The 23,372-nt window shown below is 50.0% G+C and overlaps 2 protein-coding genes, 1 long non-coding RNA gene and 1 pseudogene across 10 annotated transcripts in view; 2 read left to right on the top strand and 2 right to left on the bottom strand.

The window, feature by feature from the left end:
- LOC309621881 (uncharacterized protein) overlaps positions 1-9,715 on the top strand; it is a 20,046-nt gene extending 10,331 nt beyond the window's left edge. Inside the window, exons 1-3 of one of the 2 annotated variants that reach the window (XM_082409191.1) lie at positions 7,635-7,772; positions 8,788-8,909; positions 9,459-9,715. In XM_082409191.1, coding sequence (XP_082265317.1) covers positions 7,720-7,772; positions 8,788-8,909; positions 9,459-9,709 — 426 coding nt within the window. In that variant the 5' untranslated portion in view covers positions 7,635-7,719 and the 3' untranslated portion in view covers positions 9,710-9,715. Of the gene's footprint in view, positions 1-7,634; positions 7,773-8,787; positions 8,910-9,458 lie in introns of those variants that run through there. The other variant, XM_082409190.1, reaches the window with a different exon arrangement.
- Positions 1-21,627, bottom strand: part of LOC309621886 — a 24,495-nt gene extending 2,868 nt beyond the window's left edge. For 3 of the 4 annotated variants that reach the window (XR_014240307.1, XR_014240308.1, XR_014240309.1), the window contains exons 1-2: positions 20,402-21,627; positions 7,163-7,778 (exon numbers count right to left, since the gene is read on the bottom strand). This is a non-coding gene — a long non-coding RNA (uncharacterized lncRNA). Of the gene's footprint in view, positions 1-325; positions 1,093-7,162; positions 7,779-20,401 lie in introns of those variants that run through there. The other variant, XR_014240310.1, reaches the window with a different exon arrangement.
- On the bottom strand, positions 1,100-2,148 carry LOC309621887 (thioredoxin, mitochondrial pseudogene; annotated as a pseudogene). The gene is made up of 2 exons: positions 2,137-2,148; positions 1,100-1,852 (listed from the first exon to the last, which is right to left on the bottom strand). The product of its transcript is annotated as a thioredoxin, mitochondrial pseudogene (transcript).
- LOC309621880 (uncharacterized protein) lies at positions 17,617-23,372 on the top strand. Of its 3 annotated transcripts, XM_082409187.1 has the most exons (6): positions 17,617-17,785; positions 18,717-18,788; positions 19,711-19,839; positions 21,634-21,663; positions 22,481-22,642; positions 23,162-23,372. In XM_082409187.1, exons 1-6 carry the CDS (start codon positions 17,632-17,634, stop codon positions 23,242-23,244), a joined length of 630 nt encoding a protein of 209 aa, XP_082265313.1. In that variant the 5' UTR covers positions 17,617-17,631; the 3' UTR covers positions 23,245-23,372. The 3 variants fall into 3 exon arrangements, with proteins under 3 accessions (XP_082265313.1, XP_082265315.1, XP_082265314.1); XM_082409189.1 differs by lacking the exon at positions 18,717-18,788 and having other exon boundaries at positions 17,617-17,749; XM_082409188.1 differs by lacking the exon at positions 18,717-18,788.

Here is a 23,372-nt window from a genome sequence, read left to right as displayed (position 1 = left end):
GAACCAATATTCATATACCATTACTAACTAAAGTCCATAGTTTGCATTAGGATTCGCTCTTTGTGTTGTACAGTTCCGTAGGTTTTGACAAATAATGTCATGTATCCATCAATACGGTATCCTACAGAATAGTTTCACTGCCTTCAATATCTCCTGTGTTTCACCTAATCATCACTTCCTCACCCCGCCTTGACCCTTGACCCCTGACTATCACATCTTTTTACTTTCTTTCCCAGAATGTCATATAGTTGGAGTCATTCAGTATGCAGCCTTTTCAGATTGGCTTCTTTTACTTAGCAATATGCACTTAAGGTTCCTTCGTGTCTTTTCATGGCTTGATAACTCATTTCTTTTTTTTTTTTAATATCCTCTTTTTTTTAGAAGAAGAAATTACAAATAACAAAACATTAGCAAAATGAGTAGAAAGTACAGCGACTTCTCATATACTCCCCCTGCCCTCACACATGCACAGCCTTCCCCATCATCAACATCCCACACCAGAGTGGTACATTTGTTACAATCAATGGACCTACATTGACACATCGTTATCACCAATGACCGTGGATTGTATTAGGGTCCGCTGTTGGTACTGTATTCTATGGGTTGTTTTTTTTTTGTAATTAATTAATTTATTTATTTATGGCTGTGTTGGGTCTTCGTTTCTGTGCGAGGGCTTTCTCTAGCTGTGGCAAGCGGGGGCCACTCTTCATCGCGGTGCGCGGGCCTCTCACTATCGCGGCCTCTCTTGTTGCGGAGCACAGGCTCCAGACGCGCAGGCTCAGTAATTGTGGCTCACGGGCCCAGTTGCTCCGCGGCATGTGGGATCTTCCCAAACGAGGGCTCAAACCCGTGTCCCCTGCATTAGCAGGCAGATTCTCAACCACTGCGCCACCAGGGAAGCCCTGGGTTTCTTTTTTGCTTCTTCTGTTTTTTTTTTTTTTTTTTTACAAAACAGCAGCAGGAAAGAAAAATGCAGGAGGCAGATGAGCCAGGCACTGGGGTTCAGATCAGAAGGGAGCAGGGAGACCAAGCTGTTACTGCAGGCTGGCCCCGGGACTCTGTCCCAGCATCCTGGGAGCACGGCAACAAGCCCTAGAAGGAGCAGAGAGTGGGTGAGGAGATGGCTGTCCCAGCTCGGTGGCGGCACCGCTCCTTGGGCGGCCACCCTGGCGGTCAGCCAGGTTGGGAGCACTTGAGGCTCCTGTGTTTGGAGGCCTGGTCTCCAAAGCACGGACCCACAGGGGCCAGGCAGAGGGAGGAGGTAGGAAGGGCCGGCACAGAAGGGCTGTGAGTTCTATCTGGGTCCCCCGGGACCACGGGGCCCAGGTGGGCAGGGGCAGTCAGGACGCTTCCCTGCCTGTCAGACAATCAGCTTCTTCAGGAAGGCCTCCAGCTGGTCCTCATCCTTGATGCCCACAAACTTGTCCACCACATCCCCATTCTTGATGGCCAGCACGGTGGGCACAGCTGATACCTCATACACTATGGCGAGGTCTGTGTGGTCATCAATATCCGCCTTGGCCATCACCACCTTTCCATGCTGCTTGGCCACCACCTTCTCTAACCTTGGCCCCAGGATCTTGCAGCGACCACATCACTGTGCATGGAAATCCACAACCACTGGTGTCTCACTGTTGACAACTCAGTCTTGAAAGTCTGGTCCATCCTGGATGTTAAAGGTCATTGTACAGACTCTGGTGGTGTATATTGACTGGGCTTGGCTGGGTGTTACTGTCAGGTTATTAGGATTGCGCTGTGGGGTCTGCAGGGCCCTGGAGGCAAGGGGCGCCCACTGACTCTGAGAGGGCTTCCTGCAGATTATGGAGGCCAGGAACCTCCCCAGGAGAAGTCGCTAAGCCATCTCCCTGCAGCGAGAGCAGAGGGGTGCACAGCGCGGCCCTCCCCACCGGTCAAGGGCACTTCTGTTCCCTATTCATTTCTTTACTCACTGCCTGCCATCCAGCTTGCACACATCCCCAGTCACCCAGTTGCCGCAGCCAATGGTATTTGTAGCTTTCCTGCCCCACGGACAACACTGGACAATTGCGAATGGAGCATCTACTGGCCAGGTACTGTGCTAGGTGCTCTGCTCCAGAAATGAGAAGCAGATGTGATCCCTACCCTCATGGGACTCACGTGATCAGTCATTCCTAATTAATACTCAGGTCCCTTGATTGCCACTGCTCCCTTTGGCAGGTTTACTTAAATGCCACTTAAATCTCCCTATTTTTGAAGACCTCTTCTTTCCTTCCCTTCCTTCCTTCTTGCTTTCCTTCTTCCCCTCCTTCCTTCCTTCTTTCCTTCCTTCCCTTATTATACATGTCTTCTCAAGGCAATCACTTCTATACCTACAGCTTCAATTACTTTGTGTATACTCTAATGACAACACAATTTTAAATGTTGTTTTCATTTACCAGTTTTTTTTTTTTTTTTTGGTTTATTCCTAGGTATTTTATTCTTTTTGTTGCAATGGTAAATGGGAGTGTTTCCATAATTTCTCTTTCAGATTTTTCATCATTAGTGTATAGGAATGCAAGAGATTTCTGGGCATTCATTTTGTATCCTGCAACGTTACCATATTCATTAATTAGCTCTAGCAGTTTTCTGGTGGCAGTTTTAGGATTCTCTATGTATAGCATCATGTCTTCCGCAAACAGTGACAGTTTTACTTCTTCTTTTCCAATTTGTATTCCTTTTATTTCTTTTTCTTCTCTGATTGCCGTGGCTAGGACTTCCAGAACTATGTTGAATAATAGTGGTGAGAGTGGACATCCTTGTCTCATTCCTGATCTTAGAGGAAATGCTTTCAGTTTTTCACCATTGAGAATCATGTTTGCTGTGGCTTTGTCATATATGGCCTTTATTATGTTGAGGTAGGTTCCCTCTACGCCCACTTTCTGGAGAGTTTTTTATCATAAATGGGTGTTGAATTTTGTCAAAATCTTTTTCTGCATCTATTGAGATGATCATATGGTTTTTATTCTTCAATTTGTTAATATGGTGTATCACATTGATTGATTTGCGTATATTGAAGAATCCTTGCATCCCTGGGATAAATCCCACTTGATCATGGTGTATGATCCTTTTCATGTGTTGTTGGATTCTGTTTGCTAGTATTTTGTTGAGGATTTTTGCATCTGTATTCATCAGTGATATTGGTCTGTAATTTTCTTTTTTTGTAGTGTCTTTGTCTGGTTTTGGTATCAGGGTGATGGTGGCCTCATAGAACGAGTTTGGGAGTGTTCCTTCCTCTGCAATTTTTTGGAAGAGTTTGAGAAGGATGGGTATTAGCTCTTCTCTAAATGTTTGATAGAATTCACCTGTGAAGCCATCTGGTCCTGGACTTTTGTTTGTTGGAAGATTTTTAATCACCATTTCAATTTCATTACTTGTGATTGGTCTGTTCATATTTTCTGTTTCTTCCTGGTTCAGTCTTGGAAGGTTATACCTTCCTAAAAATGTGTCCATTTCTTCCAAGTTGTCCATTTTATTGGCATAAAGTTGCTTGTAGTAGTCTCTTAGGATGCTTTGTATTTCTGCGGTGTCTGTTGTAACTTCTCCTTTTTCATTTCTGATTTTATTGATTTGAGTCCTCTCCCTATTTTTCTTGATGAGTCTGGCTAATGGCTTATCAATTTTGTTTATCTTCTCAAAGAACCAGCTTTTAGTTTTATTGATCTTTGCTATTGTTTTCTTTGTTTCTATTTCATTTATTTCTGCTCTGATCTTTATGATTTCTTTCCTTCTGCTAACTTTGGGTTTTGTTTGTTCTTCTTTCTCTAGTTTCTTTAGGCGTAAGGTTAGATTGTTTACTTGAGATTTTTCTTGTTTCTTTAGGTAGGCTTGTATAGCTATAAACTTCCCTCTTAGAACTGCTTTCGCTGCATCCCATAGGCTTTGGGTCGTCGTGTTTTTACTGTCATTTGTCTCTAGGTATTTTTTAATTTCCTCTTTGATTTCTTCAGTGATCTCTTGGTTATTTAGTAACGTATTGTTTAGCCTCCATGTGTTTGTCTTTTTTACGTTTTTTTCCCTGTAATTCATTTCTAATCGCAGAGCGTTGTGGTCAGAAAAGATGCTTGATATGATTTCAATTTTTTTAAATTTACTGAGGCTTGATTTGTGACCCAAATTGTGATCTATCCTGGAGAATGTTCCGTGCGCACTTGAGAAGAACGTGTAATCTGCTGTTTTTGGATGGAATGTCCTATATATATCAATTAAATCTATCTGGTCTATTGTGTCATTTAAAGCTTCTGTTTCCTTATTTATTTTCATTTTGGATGATTTGTCCATTGGTGTCAGTGAGGTGTTAAAGTCCCCCACTATGATTGTGTTACTGTCAATTTCCTCTTTTATAGCTGTTAGCAGTTGCCTTATGTATTGAGGTGCTCCTGTGTTGGGTGCATATATATTTATAATTGTTATATCTTCTTCTTGGATTGATCCCTTGATCATTATGTAGTGTCCTTCCTTGTCTCTTGTAACATTCTTTATTTTAAAGTCTATTTTATCTGATATGAGTATTGCTACTCCAGCTTTCTTTTGATTTCCATTTGCATGGAATATCTTTTTCCATCCCCTCACTTTCAGTCTGTATGTGTCCCTAGGTCTGAAGTGGGTCTCTTGTAGACAGCATATATGTGGGTCTTGTTTTTTTTTTTCTCTTTTTTTTTTTTTAAGAAATTCACGTTCTTTTATTTATTTATTTATTTATTTATTTATGACTGTGTTGAGTCTTCATTTCTGCGCGAGGGCTCTCTCTAGTTGCGGCAAGTGGGGACCACTTTTCATCGCGGTGCGCGGGCCTCTCACCATCACGACCTCTCTTGTTGCGGAGCACAGGCTCCAGACGCGCAGGCTCAGTAATTGTGGCTCACGGGCCCAGTTGCTCCGTGCCATGCGGGATCTTCCCAGACCAGGGCTCGAACCTGTGTCCCCTGCATTGGCAGGCAGACTCTCAACCACTGCGCCACCAGGGAAGCCCTGGGTCTTGTTTTTGTATCCATTCAGCGAGCCTGTGTCTTTTGGTTGGCGCATTTAATCCATTTACATTTAAGGTAATTATCGCTATGTATGTTCCTATTACCATTTTCTTACTTGTTTTCGGTTTGTTTTTATAGGTCTTTTCCTTCTCTTGTGTTTCCCACTTAGAGAAGTTCCTTTAGCATTTGTTGTATAGCTGGTTTGGTAGTGCTGAATTCTCTTAGCTTTTGCTTGTCTGTAAAGCTTTTGATTTCTCCATCAAATCTGAATGAGATCTTTGCCAGGTAGAGTAATCTTGGTTGTAGGTTCTTCCCTTTCATCATTTTAAATATATCGTGCCACTCCCTTCTGGCTTGTAGAGTTTCTGCTGAGAAATCAGCTGCTAACCTTATGGGAATTCCCTTGTATGTTATTTGTTGTTTTTCCCTTGCTGCTTTCAATAATTTTTCTTTGTCTTTAATTTTTGCCAATTTGATTACTGTGTGTCTCAGCGTGTTTCTCCTTGGGTTTATCCTGTATGGGACTCTCTGTGCTTCCTGGACTTGGGTGGCTATTTCCTTTCCCATGTTAGGGAAGTTTTCAACTATAATCTCTTCGAATATTTTCTTGGGTCCTTTCTCTCTCTCTTCTCATTTTGGGACCCCTGTAATGCAAATGTTGTTACGTTTAATGTTGTCCCAGAAGTCTCTTAGGCTGTCTTCATTTCTTTTCATTCTTTTTTCTTTATACTGTTCCACGGCAGTGAATCCCACCATTCTGTCTTCCAGGTCACTTATCCGTTCTTCTGCCTCAGTTATTCTGCTATTGATTCCTTCTAGTGTAGTTTTCATTTCAGTTACTGTATTGTTCATCTCTGTTTGTTCTTTAATTCTTCCAGGTCTTTGTTAAACATTTCTTGCATCTTCTCGATCTTTGCCTGCATTCTTTTTCCAAGGTCCTGGATCACCTTCACTGTCATTATTCTGAATTATTTTTCTGGAAACCACTTCATTTAGTTGTTTTTCTGGGGTTTTATCTTCTTTCTTCATCTGGTACAGAGTCCTCTGCCTTTTCATTTTGTCTATCTTCTGTGATTGTGGTTTTATTTCCTCAGGCTGCAGGATTGTAGTTCTTCTTGCTTCTGCTATCTGCCCTCTGGTGGATGAGGCTATCTAAGAGGCTTGTGCAAGTTTCCTGATGGGAGGGACTGGTGGTGGGTAGAGCTGGGTGTTGCTCTGGTGGGCAGAGCTCAGTAAAACTTTATTCCCCTTGTCTGCTGATGGGTGGGGCTGGGTTCCCTCCCTGTTGGTTGTTTGGCCTGAGGTGAGCCTACCCAGGCTCTTTGGTGGGGTTATTGGCAGACTCTGTTAGGTCTCACACCAAGGAGTACTTCCCAGAATTTCTGCTGCCAGTGTCCTTGTCCCTTGGTGAGCCAAAGCCACTGCCTGCCTCTGCAGGAGACCCTCCAACACTAGCAGGTAGGTCTGCTTCAGTCTCCCCTGGGGTCACTGCTCCTTCCCCTGGGTCCCGATATGCACACTACTTTGTGTGTGCCCTCCAAGAGTGAAGTGTCTGGGACTTCCCTGGTGGCTCAGCAGTTAAGAATCCGCCTGCCAATGCAGGGGACATGGGTTCAAGCCCTGGTCCAGGAAGATCCAACATGCCGCAGAGCGACCAAGCCCGTGTGCCAGAACTACTGAGCCTGCCTCTAGAGCCCGTGAGCCACAACTACTGAGCCCGCGTGCCACAACTACTGAGCCCGCGTGCCACAACTACTGAAGCCCGCGCCTAGAGCCCACGCTCTACAACAAGAGAAGCCACCGCAATGAGAAGCCTGTGCACTGCATCGAAGAGTAGCCCCCGCTCGCCACAACTAGAGAAAGCCTGCCTGCAGCAACGAACACCCAACGCAGCCAAAAATAAATAACTAGATAAATTTATAAAAAAAGAAAAAAGAGCAAAGTCTGTGTTTCCCCCAGTCCTGTCAAAGTCCTGCAATCAAATCCCGCTAGCCTTCACAGTGATTCTCTAGGAATTCCTCCTCCTGTTGCCGGACCCCCAGGTTGGGAAGCCTGACGTGGGGTTCAGAACCTTCACTCCAGTGGGCGGACTTCTGTGGTATAATTGTTCTCCAGTTTGTGAGTCACCCCCCCATCAGTTATGGGATTTGATTTTATGGTGATTGCGCCTCTCCTACCGTCTCTTTGCAGCTTCTCCTTTGTCTTTGGATGTGGGGTATCTTTTTTGGTGAGTTCCAGTGTCTTCCTGGCGATGACTGTCAGGAAGCAGAGTGACTTCTGATGGGGGAATTAGAGATGCTTCCTGCAGAAAGTGACAAGTAGGCTGAGCCCTGGAGGATGGGGGGCTTTCACTCCAGCTGTAGCCTGGGATGGGTATAGGGTGTCTGGAAGAGGGAAAGACCAGAAAAGTCCAATTTATTCCATCGCAAATGAAAATAGCATGCTTTTCTTGGGGTTTTTTGGGGGTTTTTTTTTTTGAGAAAATGATGCCAAATGTATTGACTTCACAGAGCAGCATGAAACCTTTTCAAGGCAGGTGCCCCTCGTCATCTGGAGCATAACAGAGCTCCGGACTCTCGTCCATCCACCTCTGCATTCTCAGAAAATCAGACTTCTCGGGAAAAGCAGGAAGAGGCCAGGCAGGGTCTGCTCTCTTCTCTGATCCCAGCTCCAGGGAACCCCTCCCACTGTGGCAGCAGCAGGGGGTGCAGGGAGAGGCCAGTGCCATGCTCCCATGGGCGTGCTTTGTGTCTCCAGGAATGGCCTGTGCAGCCGTGATTGGAGGAGGTGAGTCTCTTTGGGAAGAAACTCAAGCCCCCATCTGACCCTGGCCCTGGGCCCCCGGGACCACCTGGCCTTGACCAAGCCCAAGATTGCCTTGAGCCCCAGGACATGGGTGGGTAAGGGTGCAGTGGGCAGGGGACAGAGTTGGAACACTCGAGGTGACAAGAACCTTGCCAAGAAGGAACCGAAGCAAAGCCATTCAAAGCACCCAGGTCTAATCTCAGCTTCTCCAGGCAGGTTGTTAAATCTGTATGAACCCATGATTCCTCCCCAGAAAGCAGGGCCAGGGGTACCTCCAGAGGGTTGTAGGGGATGTGTAAGCTGAGCTGTAGGGATTCCTCGGACTGGTTTACAAACCTTCTAGCTTATCCTGTGAGCCCAGAGGTTTCCAGCTGTGCCCCTGGCCAGCATCCTCTAACACGGTGGCCAGAATTCAAGAAAATGAAAATATTTCTGTCACACCAGCCACAGTCTCAAGTGCTCATTGGCTACATACAGCCAGCGTGTTGGACACTGCAGATACAGAACGTTTCCTGGTTGCAGAAAGTTCTATGACTGCAGTCTCTGGAGATGTAGGGAGCCCCTGGGGGGACGCCCACAGGCAGCTGCAGGGCAGAGGGCAGAAGCTACCACACCAGCACCTCTTAAGAAGAGCAGCTCTGTCCTTATTCTGTGGGCCCTGTGATTGGGGGAAAGACACTATTTTCCCTGCCAAAAGGGGGTGCTTGAAGACCACCACTCCTTTAATTTTATTTCACACAAGGGCAGTTGAGGCACAGGGAGGACAGGTGAGCCTTCCAGGACCACAGCAAAACAGAGGAATGCACAGGCCTGGGATCCAGCTTCTTGGGGGGGCCCAGTCCACTCGTGTCCACTTCTACAGCCTTCCTTTGCTTCAGGCCCCGTGGGTCTCACAAAAGCCAAGTGGACCCCTCACCTCATCCCCCCAGGAAGGTATCAGGGAGATCTGGGGAGTCTGTCCCCAGGGGCCAACCCTAAAGCTCCTCTCCCCTTACAGCCCTGGCCGTGGGGGCTGTGCCCGTGGTGCTGGGCGCCATGGGCTTCACCGGGGCAGGAATCGCCGCCTCCTCCTTAGCGACCAATTTGATGTTCGCCTGGTGGTCATTCTCCAGTCCGTGGGTAAGTGTCCGGGCGGGAGGAGGGGGGGAGGGTGTGACACACCAGCACAGGATTCAGGCCAGAGGCTAAGCCGGAGGGAGGGCCTGTCTCCTCCTCCAGCTTCGTGGGCATCAGTGTCCCTGGTCCTTTGTGTCTCCCTCACTGTCCCCTCTTCTGGTTGCGGGTGGGTTTGGGGGCACAGGGGGCGTGCCGCGCAGCAGGTGCGCGTTCCCCATCAGCCCTACAAAACCTGCGTCGGGCCCTCCCCTCGCTGGGCCCAGCCTCGTGCTGGGGAGGGAGAGGCAGAGCCCCTCTGCCACTTCTCAGAGGGTCTGTCCTGTCGCTGGTGGAGTCACCACCAGAGTGCGTGTCTGCTCTTCGGGCAGCCATGGGCAGCAGCCCCTCCCCAAAGCAGACCTCCTGGGGTTTCAGGAAGTAGAGGAGGAACAGGACTGGGACATCTGGGTCTTGGGCCTCCTGAGGGTCCTGGGTTCTCTGACCTCCACTGTCCTGCCGGGAGCTGCCGGGGCTGCCTGTCCCCTTGTGCTCTAACTCCCTTCTCTCTCCCAGGGGCAGCCGGACTTTCCACGTCATCCAACATCATCCTGGGCTCGGCTGGGTCAGCTTTGGGGGCCTGGTTGTGGGATAGAAAAAAGAAAGCCCCTTCGTCTCCTCCACCGGAATCCAGTACTGAAGCAGAGAGGGGCCCCCGTGCTGGAGAGGACCCTCCAGGGCCTCAGGATGTCAGTCCCCCAATGACAAATCCTCTGCCTCCCAAAATTCTTCAAAGAAGCACAGGAAATAAAGACGAGACGCTGTGACCTTCACGAGTGTCCGCACTGCCTTCTTGTTTACCAGGCAGGGTGCAGCGCATCTGCAGAGCCGTGGCTTCGGGTTGGGGGGCAGCAGGAACTCTGTAAGAATGGGCACTGATATCTGCAACAGGAAGCCACGTCTGTTGCAGTCCTGCCACCCAGCTGTGACCCTGGGAAGGTCATGTCTCCCCTTTGAGCCTCAGTTTGCTGCTCCTTGGATGGGATCGTGGATCACATGTCTTCAAAGATGTCAGCCAGAGGCAGCATTATAGGATAGCTTGGCCCTGGGGTCAGTTTGAGCCATTGACCCTCAGTTATGAAACACTTTATCCTCAGGGATTATTGACCCCTCCCCTCTCCACCCAAGACTCTGGGTCTGACTGTACCATGAGTCTAGGAACTCAGCAACACTGTCTGCCTGGCCTGGTGGCCTTTGGAGCTGTTCAGGTAGGTAGAGAATTTGCATTTCTCCAGAGAGCTCTGTCCCGGTTGGTGTAGAGCTCAGGGTCTTTAGGCTCCAAGGGAGACTGGCCGGAACCTGCAAGGACAGACAGGCCTCCCACCCCTGGTAGGGCTCCCAAGAGGCTTGTCAATGCAGAACACTCATCTATCTCCTAAGGCCCACTGGCTGCCTGGCCCTGGATCAGGTGGCAGGCATTCTACGTGTGTTGACCTGGCCTCTGCCACCTGCCTGCCTGCCCATGCAGATAACCCACACCCAGCTTCTGGCAGCCCTGCTTCCACTTGAGACTTGACTCTCAGATCTCATCCTATTGGCTCCAGGACCCCGGCCCAGGTCCCCACTCTGGCCTTCACCCCTGTCTTCCTTTACTGCCCCTCCTCCACCAGGCTCTCTCCCTCGGATGCTGCCTCAGCTCACTCATACAGCTCCCAGCTAGCCTCAAGGGCTCCATCCCAGGCTCTGTGGCTTCAGTGGATCCAAGGGGTCCCTATCTGCTTAGGGTGTGTAACAGAGAAGAACAAACCTGACTCCACAATGGATCTATTCCTTGAGCTCTAACCTCTGTGCTCTATTGCCTGTGCTTAGTCATGCTGGTTCTGCACCTGTTGTAACAGAATATTCCTGTTGCCTGAAATCTACAGGACAGCCCATTCTCAAGGCTCTGACCCTTAAAGGTATAATACTTCTCCATTAAAGCTGGAGAACAGAGAATAACATTTGTCTTCTTGGAGGTTTATAGGAACATTGTGACCAGACCTATGGGGGACAGCTGCAAGAATAAAGGCACCAAGAAGATTGCAACAACCTGCCACACCCCCTCCCCTTTTAGCATAAAAGAAACCTGAATTCTAACTCAGGGAAGATGGTTCTCTGGGACAGGAGTCTCCCATCTTCTTGGTCTGCTGGCTTTCCGAATAAAGTCTCTATTCACCCCAACAACTTGTCTCTCAATTTATTGGCCTGTCGTGTGGCAAGCCATAGGAGCTTAGACTTGGTAACAGGTGCAGTGTTGGTAGGGGTGGGGGGAGGCAAGCACACAGTTGATGGCGTTAAGGGACCTGTGGTCAATTACAGTAATGACCACATTCTCCTAGCCCTTTCGATGTATCTGTGCAGCTCCTCTCACCAAGGGCTGGTATTTATTGTCCCTCCCTGAATCTGGGCTGGCCTGCTGGGACAACAAACACACGGACAGAACGGAATGCAGGAGTCAACCCATTTCTTCCAGACGAGGTCCAGACACACGACTGAGCCCAGCTACGATCCACAAAGCCAGCCCACAGCTATCTGCTGATGTATGAGGGAGCCCAGCTGAGACCAGAGGAACCACCTGTCTAAACGGCTGACCCACCGAATCCTGAGCTCTCTCTATATCTTTATTCATTAAATTTGGTGGGCATTTGTTACATACCAATAGCTAACTGATAACCTGACACAATGTGTGCAAGCCATTGAGAGATTCAAGCTAAATTGCTTGGAGGAGAGAGAAGACAGACATTAATTGTAGCTATCTGGGAAGACTGCTTGGAGGAGGTGCTGCTTATTTAAGGATTATGTAGCTATAAATAATAGAATTTTGATTAAAACTGTCTCAGAGTGCAAGGGACTTTATTGGCTTGCTAACTGAACAATAGAAAAGTCATTTGGCTTCAGGCAAAGTTTGATTCAGCAGCTCAACACTGATGCCAAGGACCTGTTTTTTTCTATCCCTCCTCTCTTTGTTACCCAACACAAGTTTGTGTGCCTGAGGCACAGTGAGGCCAGACAAACCGAAATTTTGGAGTTTGGGGTTTATTGCAGGGCCATGAAAGAACGGGGTGGCTCATGCCCCAAAAAACTGCAAGTCCCCAAAGGGTTTCAGCAAAACATTTTTAAAGGCCAGGTGAGGGACGGGCATCCCAGGGCCTGTGATCGGCTCGCACGCAATTCTCTGATTGGTTGATGTGGAGGTAACAGGGCAGTTAACATTATCAGTCCTTACATGCCAGTAGGTCTGGGGGCTACCTGCTCATGGTCATCAATCTCTTCCATTTGGTGGTGGTTTTTAGCATCTGAAAACCTCAGGAAATATGCACGAGATACTGTTATCTGGGCACTTTAGAGAGGAGCTACAGCAGAGGATACTGGGGAGGGGTCTGTCCCTCCCGCGAAGTCCCTATAGGGTCCTGCTCAGCTACATCTGCTTTCTGAAGCACCAGCTTCACACTATGGCTGCCGACTCTCATGGTTAACAAGAGGGCTGTTAGCACACGCTGAAGGCTACCTCCTTCTATTTCACGTCTCCCCCCAAAAGAGTATATTTTCAGGAACCTTCTGCTGAAAAGCAAGGAAACTTCCTTCCCAAATATCTCTGGTAAATGTTTCTGTAAGTATCTTATGGACTTCCCTGGTGGCGCAGTGGTTAGAAATACGCCTGCCAATGCAGGGGACAAGGGTTCGAGCCCTGGTCCGGGAAGATCCCACATGCCACGGAGCAACTAAGCCCGTGCGCCACAACTACTGAGCCTGCGCTCTAGAGCTCACGAGCCACAACTACTGAGCCCGCATTCCTAGAGCCCGTGCTCTGCAACAAGAGAAGCCACCGCAATGAGTAGCCCGCACACCACAAAGAAGAGTAGCCCCCGCTCGCCGCAACTAGAGAAAAGCCCACGCGCCGCAATGAAGGCCCAACACAGCCAAAAATAAATAAATAAATTTATTTTTAAAAATAGACTAAATATGAGTCTTTATTTTTAAAAATCAGATGTTCCTGTAAGTATCTTAAACGGAGTCATCTATTTATTCCTAAACTGGTTACTTTGGCCCAAGGGATGGATGTGATGATTGATTTCACTCAGTCTGGGGTCGCGTTTGGAGGCTGGGAGGAGAGCCCAGGCCTCTGATAAACCCAGACTCAGGGCAGGGGCTCCAGTACCCGAAAGAGAAGTAAGTTCCTGTTTCTAAGAGGACAGGAACTTGGGACGCTACGTGGCCGAAGACAGTGACTGTCCCCTACAGACAGCACAAGGCTTGTCCTCTGGCGGAAGACTGGCCCTTGTAGGGGAAACCGGAGCAGTCTCCCGGCCAGGCTGGCTGTGCCTTTCTCTGTCTTTTAAAAATCTTCCTACTGCTTCAGCAATTAGGGAAGAGCATGATGGACCTGAAGCCAGGCCATCGGTAGGTTTTTGTCTTTTTATTCTTTAATGTTACAAAACGGGGTTTTTATGACTTGCTAATGAAAACTAACATTTTCCTGCACTTAAATTACCTAAGGTGGGGCACGTTGATAACAGGGGAGGCCGTGCATGTTGGGGAGCAGGGAGTATAGGGGAAATCTCTGCCATGAACCTCAGTTTTGTTCGGAACCTGAAACTGCTCTGAAAAATAAAGTCTATTAAAACAATTACCTAGTAAAGATTTACCTAATATATATTCATTCTAATAATACATTCACACCTGAGAAATATTATTAATAAACACATTTGCTCTTAACCATCTGAATGACTACAGATTAGGCTACAGCTGATTTGGGTCTGACAACCATCCTCTCCTATCATCACAGTCCCTCACTCCCACTCCCAGAAGTAAGTGCTGCTACAATTTGATAAATATTCGGTTGGCCAAAAATTTCGTTAGGTTTTTCCCACAAGATGTTATGGAAAAACCCAAACGAGCTTTTTGGCCAACCCAATAGTTTCCATTCTCTTTTATAGTGACTTCCTGTGATAGATGATAGATAGATAGGTAGATAGACGTGAGAGATAGACGACTTCAGAGAATATATTTATTTATTTAAATTCTTAATTAATTAATTAATTTTTGGCAGCGTTGGGTCTTCGTTGCTGCACGCGGGCTTTCTTTTAGTTGCAGCGAGTTGGGGGCTACTCTTCGTTGCAGTGTGCAGGCCTCTCATTAAGGTGGCTTCCCTTGAACGAAGCGGAGCACGGGCTTCATTCGTTGTGGCACGTGGGCTCAGTAGTTGTGGAGCACAGGCTCTAGAGTGCAGGCTCAGTAGTTGTGGCGCACGGGCTTAGCTGCTCCGCGGCATGTGGGATCTTCCCGGACCTGGGCTCGAAGGATTCTTAAGCACTGCATCACCAGGGAAGCCCCAGAAAATACATTTAATGTAGTGCTGTTATATGCATTTTTTATTGATATAGTTTTGTTTTAACTCATACATATTGTTGTGCAGCTGGCCTTTGTCTATTCTATAGGTGTTTCTCATTATTTTTAACTACTGTTTGGCATTCCATGGTTATTATACACCATATTTTATTTAGCCTTTTCTCATTTTACTAATATTCGTGTAGCTTAATGTTAAAAAATAAGACGTTTCCTGTTTTGGAGACATCTCAACTGAAACTTCAGAGCTGAGAACAGTGGGGCACAAGGACCTTTACTTCCAAAGAGCGCTGCTGACCATGCCCCTTGGGGATAACAGTTCTGTGACTATCAGCCCCTAGCACCTATATCCAGTCTATATGTGGGAGGGCTTGGGATTCATTGAAAAAGATGCTTTAAAAGCAATTCGTTCAACCAATATTTGCTGAATGCCCACTCGTGCTCTGAGTGCTGTGACACAGGGTTTAATGGGACAGAGACCTCTGTCCTCATGGAGCTTTGATGGGGGCCTGGAGGATGCTTTAGCTTTTCTTGGTCCGGATCTCAGAGCCCCAGCGGTATGCAGTATGAGATCTCTCACACATGCGACAGTTGGGTGCATCCAGGGCTGTCTACCCACAGAGTGGGCAGTGGAGGAGAGGTTGGACCACTGGAGCTTGGCAGTATGAGGAAGCTGCGTTCCTGAGGGTCACATGGAGGCTTGGAGAGGCAATGGGGTTCGAACCATCTTCAAAAGACTCAGCCAGGAGGGTGCCTGCCTAGGTGTGGAGACCCGGGAAGAAATGGATGCAGCAGCGGCAGGGCGCAGTGGGCAGGGGGACGGGGAAAGAAAGAGAAAGGGTCCAGAGAACTCAGGTAAAGAGCAAAATGGGAGGGCCCCACGGGGAGTCGGCAAAGAACTCCCTGCATGACTCTTTAGCTCATCTGTAAAATGGGGATAACAGGACCTCTTCAGGGGGTTGTTGTGAGGATTAAAATACTTAATACCCGCAAGCACAGTGCTTGGCCCAGAGCAAGAGTCGGGCCCAAAAGTGTCCCCTTGTAGGAGAGCTCTGCCGATGCTGTGGCAATCTGTCTTTGGCGCCCTCTGGTGGGGAAGATTCAAAGTGCCAGCTCTCTGTAGGCTCTTGGACCCTCCGGTCAGCAGGGTTCACTCACCCACAGGGTCCTTGCCAAGGGGAAGCTTCCCCTGGCTGGACACCTCCAATTCTGTCTCCGGCCACCGCTCTCCAGCAATCCACGCATCCTGGGTTCCCCTCGACCTTCTGGGCTGTGTTTATGTCCGAGTTCTCAGCTCTTCCAGCTCTGCCTGCCTGATTCCACATTTGGGCCACGGGAAACAGTCAGGAGCTCTAAAGGAGCAGCTCCCCGCCCAGAGTGGTCCCCTTGCCCTCCTTTTGTTGCAGCAAAAATAGAAATAAAGTCTCCCCTTTCCTGAGAACAAGGAAAATAAAGGCAACAGTGAACAGGCTAGAGAAGAAACACAACCTGGCCTGAAAGAGTTAATCATGCCTAGTTTTATTTTAACTGTTACTAAAACTAGATTTGTACTTCACAAAGGTAATCTATCACTCTTTAACACTATGTGAATTACATCCTGGCCTGCCTTGTAGCAAATCAACCCTTGTAGCATTTGCATTTCAAAAAGTTCACCTGCCAATAACCCTGAGACAAAGGGACCCAATTACAGGGCTGTCTGATGCCAGCTGTGACTGTTTTGAAATAATGCAGGAAGAAGAAGAATGCAAGACCTTCACTGTTTTGATCCTTATCATATACCCTGGACTGCAAGCCCCACATATAAAATCTCCGAGTCCCTGAGGCGGGGGTGGGGGAGGTGTGGGGAGGGGTGAGGGAGGGGACGGGAGGGGTGGGGAAGGGAGGGGGTGGCACAGTTTTTGAGGCACTAGCCTGCTGTGTCTTCCCTTCTGCCTGGCAGAGGAAGAAAGCTATCTCCCTTATCCTCCAAGATCTCTGTCTCTGTATTTCTGTAAGGCATCGGTGCACAGAGAAGCCGAGATTTCGGCAACACTTTCTCAGGAAGGCCTGTCAGCTACTGTCTTCTGCCTTTAGCCCTTATAGGCCCAACTCTGACACCTGTCCTTGTTTCCCTCAAATTCCAAGGGATTCATGTCCAGCTTTCCAAAAGGGGTCCCACTGAGGTGCAGCTGGCCAAAGCACTTTCCCTCTTGTCACCTATGGCACTTGAAGGAAAGCAACGGCCACCAGTGCTCTCTTGTTCTTTCCCCTTCTCCCTTTCCTTTCCTCTCCAATCTCAACTCCCTAATTCATCCTCTACTTTTAAAACTGGTTTTCCAGTGTCTTAGCATAGCTTCACAGCAGAGCTTAGAAGGTCGAGGTTCTTGGCCCATGATTGACCCGTTCCCTGTCTTTGAACCTCAGTTGAAGATAGCAATGAACATTCAACCAGTTCCAAGAAAGTTCTGCATTTAACATTCGTATGTGGTAAAAGTATAAAACCATGCCTGGGAATAATCAACTCTAAATTCTGGAGGGTGACTCCCTGTGGGGAAGGGGGCAGAGAAAGGAGGGAGATTAGAAGGGATTCTTGCGTCATGTAAATTGTATCTGTAACGCTTGAAGTCCTGAGCTGAGGGGTGGGCAAAGAAGTGTTTGTTTTATTATTATCTATAGCTTTTTGGATACCTGAAAATATTTCATGTTCTAGACAGATTATATAATAATATGTCATAGTATATACTCATATTTTAAGAGTAAGGTGAAAAAGAGAAGAGCAGCTGTCTATGGCTCTTTCAACAATTTGTAGTAAAGGCAGCAGAGAAATGAAATGGCACTCGGCAAGATCTTGGGGTCAGGAAGTGATTAGAAAATTGATCTCTGTAATAAATAAGTTTGTCCTTCGGGGAAGATGTTACCAAACGCAAGCTCGTGTGCCCCAGGCAGAGGGAGGCCAAACAAACCCAAACGTTGGAGTTTGGAGTAGAGCGATGTTTATTGCTGGGCTGAGCCCCCTCAAAACCTCAAACTCCCTGAAGGGTTTCAGCAAAGTATTTTTAAAGGCCAGGTAAGGGAGGGGCGTCCCAGGGTATGTAGTCAGCTCCTGCACAATTCTCTGGTTGGCTGATGGTGATCAATCCTTAAGCACCAGAAGCTCTGGGGGCTGTGTGCTCACAATCATCCAGCAGTTAACGTCTTCCATTTGGCGGTGGTTTTAGCATCTGAAAAACTCAGGAAATATGCATCAGCTACTGTTATCTAGGTGCTTCTCAGAGGAGCTAAAGCAGAGGACATGGGGGAAGGGTGTCCCGGGAAGGCCCCATAGGGCCCTGCAAGGTTACCAAGACAGGAGAAAAATGGGCTTGGCTTTCGTTTTCCTGGGAAAATGAAAGCTATCTCTCTGGCTGCCTGCATTCCTTTGGGCTGTACTTCAGGTGGGTGGAACTGCTATAAACATCCTGCCTCAGGCCTTCCCAGAACACAGACAAGCTCAAGACCCACAGGTCAGTTCCACATCTTCAGAAAGTCTGCTCGTTTGGGTGAGACAGGCAGGGGTGGGCAGGGGCTGCTCCTTCCTGACGCCCCTACCTTCGGGGGGCGGGTGGGCTCGGCGAGTGGAGGGAAGACCCGTGTGGATCCACTGGAAGAACTGTCTCATGTTTCTCATCTGGGTGGCTGCAGTCAGAGAAGCTGGGCCTTGGTAGGGAAGTGACTTAAGCCCCCAGCTGGGCTCTGGGACTCTGGAAGCCATAAGCCTAGTCCGTGCCCGGGTGACCCTCCAGCCGTGAGCCTGGGTAGGGGTGAGGTGGGCAGGGGGAAGAGACAAGCATTAGGAGGAACCAAATCAGAGCCATTCCAAGCCCACGCTTTGGAAGCAGCTGGGCCTGGGTCGAGTCCCGCGTTGCCAAGCCAAGCTTTGTGATCTTGGATGAATCTCTTACCGTCTCTGTGCCAGTATTTCCTCATCGTAAAATGGGGATAGTAATCTCATCCTTCCCGTTGAGTTAGTGAGGAGAGTGCATGAGAACAGGAACCCAGAACAACCTGACCGTGGTATAGGCCTTAAAAACGTAATTCGTCCTGATTTCCTAATTCTGGCACATTTTAAATTACTCCATGGAGATTTAAGGGAGTTCTAGAAATCTGTGTTTCAGGAGGAGGGAAGCAGCCCACCTCGGGAAGTAAGATCTCCCTCCAGCCCCCTCCCCACCTTCCCCTCACACAGGTCCTTCTGTAACCCCGGTACCATATCTTGGACCCTTCCCAGGCCTGCATCTTCCACAAGCTCAGAGCAGCCTCTCTACCCCTTGGAGCCCCTTGAGATTTTTAAGGGCAGTGGGTGTGACCCCAGTTCTGGTGTCCTCATCTCCCCATCAAAGCTCCACTGTTTCAGCAGTTTTGGTGCTGGTCATTTTCTGTGCCATAGAATTTACCAGCACTGTCCTCTTAGCATCTAACCTGGCTTCCCAGATACTGTCTGCAGGGAGCCTGGTCAAAGAGGGCAGGGCAGCCTCTGGAGGTATCTTGGCAGGACTTCCTTGGGTGAGTGTTCCTGGCAGGGACTGGTGGGAGGTGGCATGGGGGCTAGGGAGGGCACAGGGTCCTGCCCAAGGACCCATGGGAGGGGACAATAGCATCACCTTCAGTCTCTCTCCCTCCCCTGTCCTTCCCCTTGGGCGTCTGCCCTGGCTTTCTCTCTGAGAGGGGTCAGAGGGAGGCAGGTCCCTGGGCACAGGGGATCTGGGCCCCCTGCCCTCTCCCGCCTAGAGAGGGGGGACCCTAAGGGACCCTGCGACTGAGGCCCGCTCTCTGGCTCTCACTTCCCCGGGATTCACCACCAGAATTCTCCTCCTTTAGTTTTTTACCTAAGCGTCCAACCAGCCTTTCGTAAGTTTGTCCTGATGGATCTCAGATCCAGAGCATTGATTTGAACAAAATTCTTCAATTCAGGCCCGTTTTCTTCAGTTAGTTCTTGCAAGCCCCCTTTCTGGTTTTATTTATTTATTCTCGCTGTTTATCTTCCCTTTTGCCTGCAATTCCCCCCTCTCATATTAGAAAGTCAGCCTTTCTAACATGTTGAACATGTATCTGTTTTTCGTATTTTTTTTGTAAAATGGGTGTTGCTTTTTGTTTGGATGTGGTTTAATTTACATACAGAAAAGTGTATTGTATATCTCATTTTATTTCTTTTATTCGACACTGAGAACTATGTTTCTGAGATCCCTCAGGGTCGATAGGTGAGCTTCTAATCCTTGCTTTCAAGCGCTGCAAAGTGCTCCAATGTGCATCCGCCACCATTCAACTTTCTGCCCCTAGGGTGGACCCCCGGGGTCCTCCCACCTCTGCCAACAGAAACTGTACAGCATGGAATTGGCTGGGGGTGGGGGGGGTGGGCGGTGACACAGCCTCCAACCACCGCCCAACCTCTGACCTCTGACTCCTGTGCATCACCCTCTGTTCTTAGGGCTCACCATGTCATCCAGCGCTGCCCTGGCTGGGGCCACATCTGCCCTGGGATCCTTGCTGGGGACACTGAACGGCTCCTACCTGCTAGGATGCCCTGCTGCGGCCCTGACCGCTTTCCCACTAGGAGGTAACTGGCCCTGGGTGATAGACACCCCTCCATGGACCCCTACCCAGCACATGGGAGTATGACAAGAAAGTTAAGACCTGGGCCACAACTGGCAGTCTTCCTCATGGTCAGAAATATGAGGACTCCTCAGCTTATGAGAAACAATTCATAAGATGAAAAGAATCAGAATAGCTGAATTTGATCAAACGCTGTGACATCCGAGTCACTAAGCTTAGCGCTTGACATTTATCAATTCATTTAATTCTCATAACAACCCCAGAGAAAGATGATATTGCCCCTTATTTACAAATGAAGGAAGCGTTGTCCAAGGGCCCTGGGCTGGGAGGTGAGGTGGGGTGGGTAGCTGCTCCGGAGCCTGCGACAGGAAGTAGAACAGAAATGCAGGCGCCGGGGCCTGGGAGGAAGGCTCAGGGCAGGGCAGGTTCTGAACAGCCCAGAAGGGCCATGCTCCTCCACCCGGAGATGCCCACTGGGGGAGCCCTGCAGGCAGGCCATCAGACAGACAGCACCCTTTCCCCTGGGCCGTCTGTGTGTTGGGGTCCAGGTATGCCAAGCTGCTGGCCAGCCTGGCATCATCTCTCCTCCCAAACAATAATGCTGAGCCTCAGATACCCTTTAACTGGGCTCTTGATTCCTGAGTCTCTGGTTCCATACCCCAACCAGGTGGCCCACTGGTCACTTAGGGTTTAGCTTTCATACCCCTTAATCTCTTTACTTCCTTCGCTGCCACCCCAAAGCGCTCTTCTTGGGGCGCTGGCTGAGCTCACTCCTGCACACCTTGCTAGTGTTAGAACTCCTGGTCCCCACTGGCCCCAAGGATTGCGGTCCTGGCTGCCATGGCTGCTGCAGACCGAGAGCTCCGCCAGGGAGTTCCAGGGACTCTCAGTGTTGGGGAGCCAGGCAACTCTGGTCCAGTGTTGTGAGGGGCTCCAGCCACAGGGGATCAAGGGTGGTTCTGATTGGGAGGGTCAGGGTCAGCTTTCCAGAGGAAGGGGCAACAGGTGGGGCCTGGCAGAATCAGGAACATTCAATGCGTTCCAGCACTGTTCTCAAGCAGCCTTCAGGCCTTCAGCAGTGCTTGCCCTGATTTCAGTCGGGTCCTGCAAAATGAAACACACCTCTCCACACGGACTTACTGCTGTCGGAAGAGGTTTCTCTGGACGAAAGGAGAAGGTTATATAACGGCCCCCCAGACACACACTCATAAATCACCAACCCTATTTCAGATGAACTAACATCCCGGCTCAGAGGGCGTGACACTCACTTCCTTCTTCGCCTCTTCCTGCCCGAGTCAAACCACCATGCCCTAAATTACTTTGCCAAGAGTCCCGCATTCACTGTGAAGGGGGCTGTAGCTGCACGCCTTCCTTCTCAAATCTGTAAGGTTTTGTTTGTTTTTGTTTTGACCAAACCTGGCTTGGAAGGCAGAGAGAAAAAAGAACTTCTGTGCTTCCCACAAACAACCCCCAACCAACCAGTCCGCAGACATTAAAAAGACACGCAACAAAACCCCTATCTGATGGTTGGGTTTTTCTGGAACAAGGCCCGCAAACCCCGTCTCCAGATTACTCTAGGCCCACGCATGCAGGTCCACTGAGGACAGGTCACCCGCCTCCCCAGCAGCCCTTGCCAAGCTCAGGGCTGTGGCTCACCTTCTCAGGAAGAAGCAGGCAGGGGTCCTCCCTCCCTGTGTCTCCCAGCCTGGGGCAGCCCCCCCGTAGGCGGGCTGTGGGCTCAGGGAGTGGAGGGGCAACCAGTGTGGATCCACTCACGGAATGTTCTTTCGGTTTCCAGCCAAGGCTGCTGCAGCTGTGGTGGGAGGAGGTAAGTCCCTGCCGCGAGAACCTGCTCCTGGCCCATCCCCAGGCCCTGGGACCTGGGGAGCCGCTGGCCTTGCACCTGCCCCAGGCTTCCTGTACGTTGTAGGGTGGGAGGCGCTGGAATGAGAAAAATGAGGAGCTTCCCTGCTCGCACAGAGGCAGCCCCAGCAGGGGCCCAACCTCCTTGCCCAGCCTCCACCGCGTGGCTTCGGATGTGGCTTTGAACTCCTCTGGGTTCAGCTTTCCTTGTGAAAAACAGGCCAAGGCTGCCCGTTCAGGGTTATTGTGAGGGTTACGTAGGATGAGACATGCGCACAGTCTGGACCCAGGAGGTGTGTTAAGGAGAAGCCACTGGCTCAGCGACTCTGGCTTCCGATTGCTCTGCGGTGACGCCGTGGACACCCAGAGTTGGGATCCAAGCAGGGCTCAGACCGTGCTCCCTGCTTTATGCTGGGCCCTGGGTAAGATTTGCTTGTATTAAAGATTTCCTCAGCGAACACAAGAAGCTTGCACACCTCCGCCCCGCCCCCAACTTAGTTCCAGGATTTTACTAAGGCAGAAACTGAGGCCTTTCCCCAGGAAGGTCCTGCTGAAGATCAGAGGCCCGACCCCCGTGACCCCGCGGCCCTCCCCTCCGCTTTCCCCACCAGCTGTGCCGCCCTCCTCGACTCCTGACTGCGGGCCGTGCCTGGAATCTCTCCCAAGCTCAGGCTTTACCCCTTCTCCAGGCTCCCTGAAGTCCCCCAAGCTTGATGTGCTGTGCGTGTGTGATTTGGGGGCGTGTCCATCTCCCCCTCAACCCAGCTCCTCTCCCCCTACAGCCCTGGCCGTGGGGGCTGTGCCCACGGTGCTGGGCGCCATGGGCTTCACCGGGGCAGGAATCGCCGCCTCCTCCTTAGCGGCCAAGATGATGTCAGCGGCCGCCATCGCCAATGGGGGCGGAGTTGCCGCCGGCAGCCTCGTGGCCACTTTCCAGTCCGTGGGTAAGTGTCCCCGATGGGCTTGCTGTGGAGGGTGAGGGAGGACAAGAGCCTCAGAGCATCCAGCCCTGACCTTAGCCCTGGTGAGCCCCAGTCTGCCTGTGCCTTTGTCTCACCCTCCGTGGTCACTCTCTCTCTGGGTCTCTGAAGCAGGCATGTTGCCGGGGGCAGGTGCTCTGGCCTAGGGTGTGCTCGGCTCAGGCTGACTCTGCCCAAAGCAGACTTTCTGAGTTAGCTGGGGCATCTCTGTCCCACCTGGGGTTCAGCCTTCTTTCCCAGAGAGTGAGGCAGCTCCCAGCCATCGGTTTCACCACTGGAGTTCATGCCTTTGGGTACCTGCTTGCAGCAGCCTTTCCGAAACAGAGATCCTCGGGGGTTGGGGAAACAGAGAAGGGTTCTGGGTGGGATCTCTGGGCCTGAGGCCCTCCTGACAGGCCCTGGAGTCTCGGACCCCATGGTTCTGCCCCACAAGCTGCCCCAGGCTGCCTGTCCCATTCTACTCACCCTCTGCTTCTCCCCCAGGATCAGCTGGACTCTCCCTGTCATCCAGAGTCCTCCTGGGACCCGCTGGGTTTGCCCTTGTGTCCCTCGTGGTGGGCTTGTGACAGCTCCCTGTCACTCCCTTTGCAGAGAAGAGGACCAGGTAGTGCCCTGCTCGCCAGCCTGATGCAGTAAGGGACCAAACGCTGCACCCCCAGAGGAAAATAAGAAATAAAAATGAGTTGTTGCAGCC

Source organism: Balaenoptera borealis, assembly GCF_965194805.1.
Source record: "Balaenoptera borealis genome assembly, contig: HAP1_SCAFFOLD_1119, whole genome shotgun sequence".
Classification (NCBI taxonomy): Eukaryota; Metazoa; Chordata; class Mammalia; order Artiodactyla; family Balaenopteridae; genus Balaenoptera; species Balaenoptera borealis.
The sequence above is the reverse complement of the archived record's forward strand: the minus strand, read 5'-3'. Positions and strand labels throughout refer to the sequence as shown.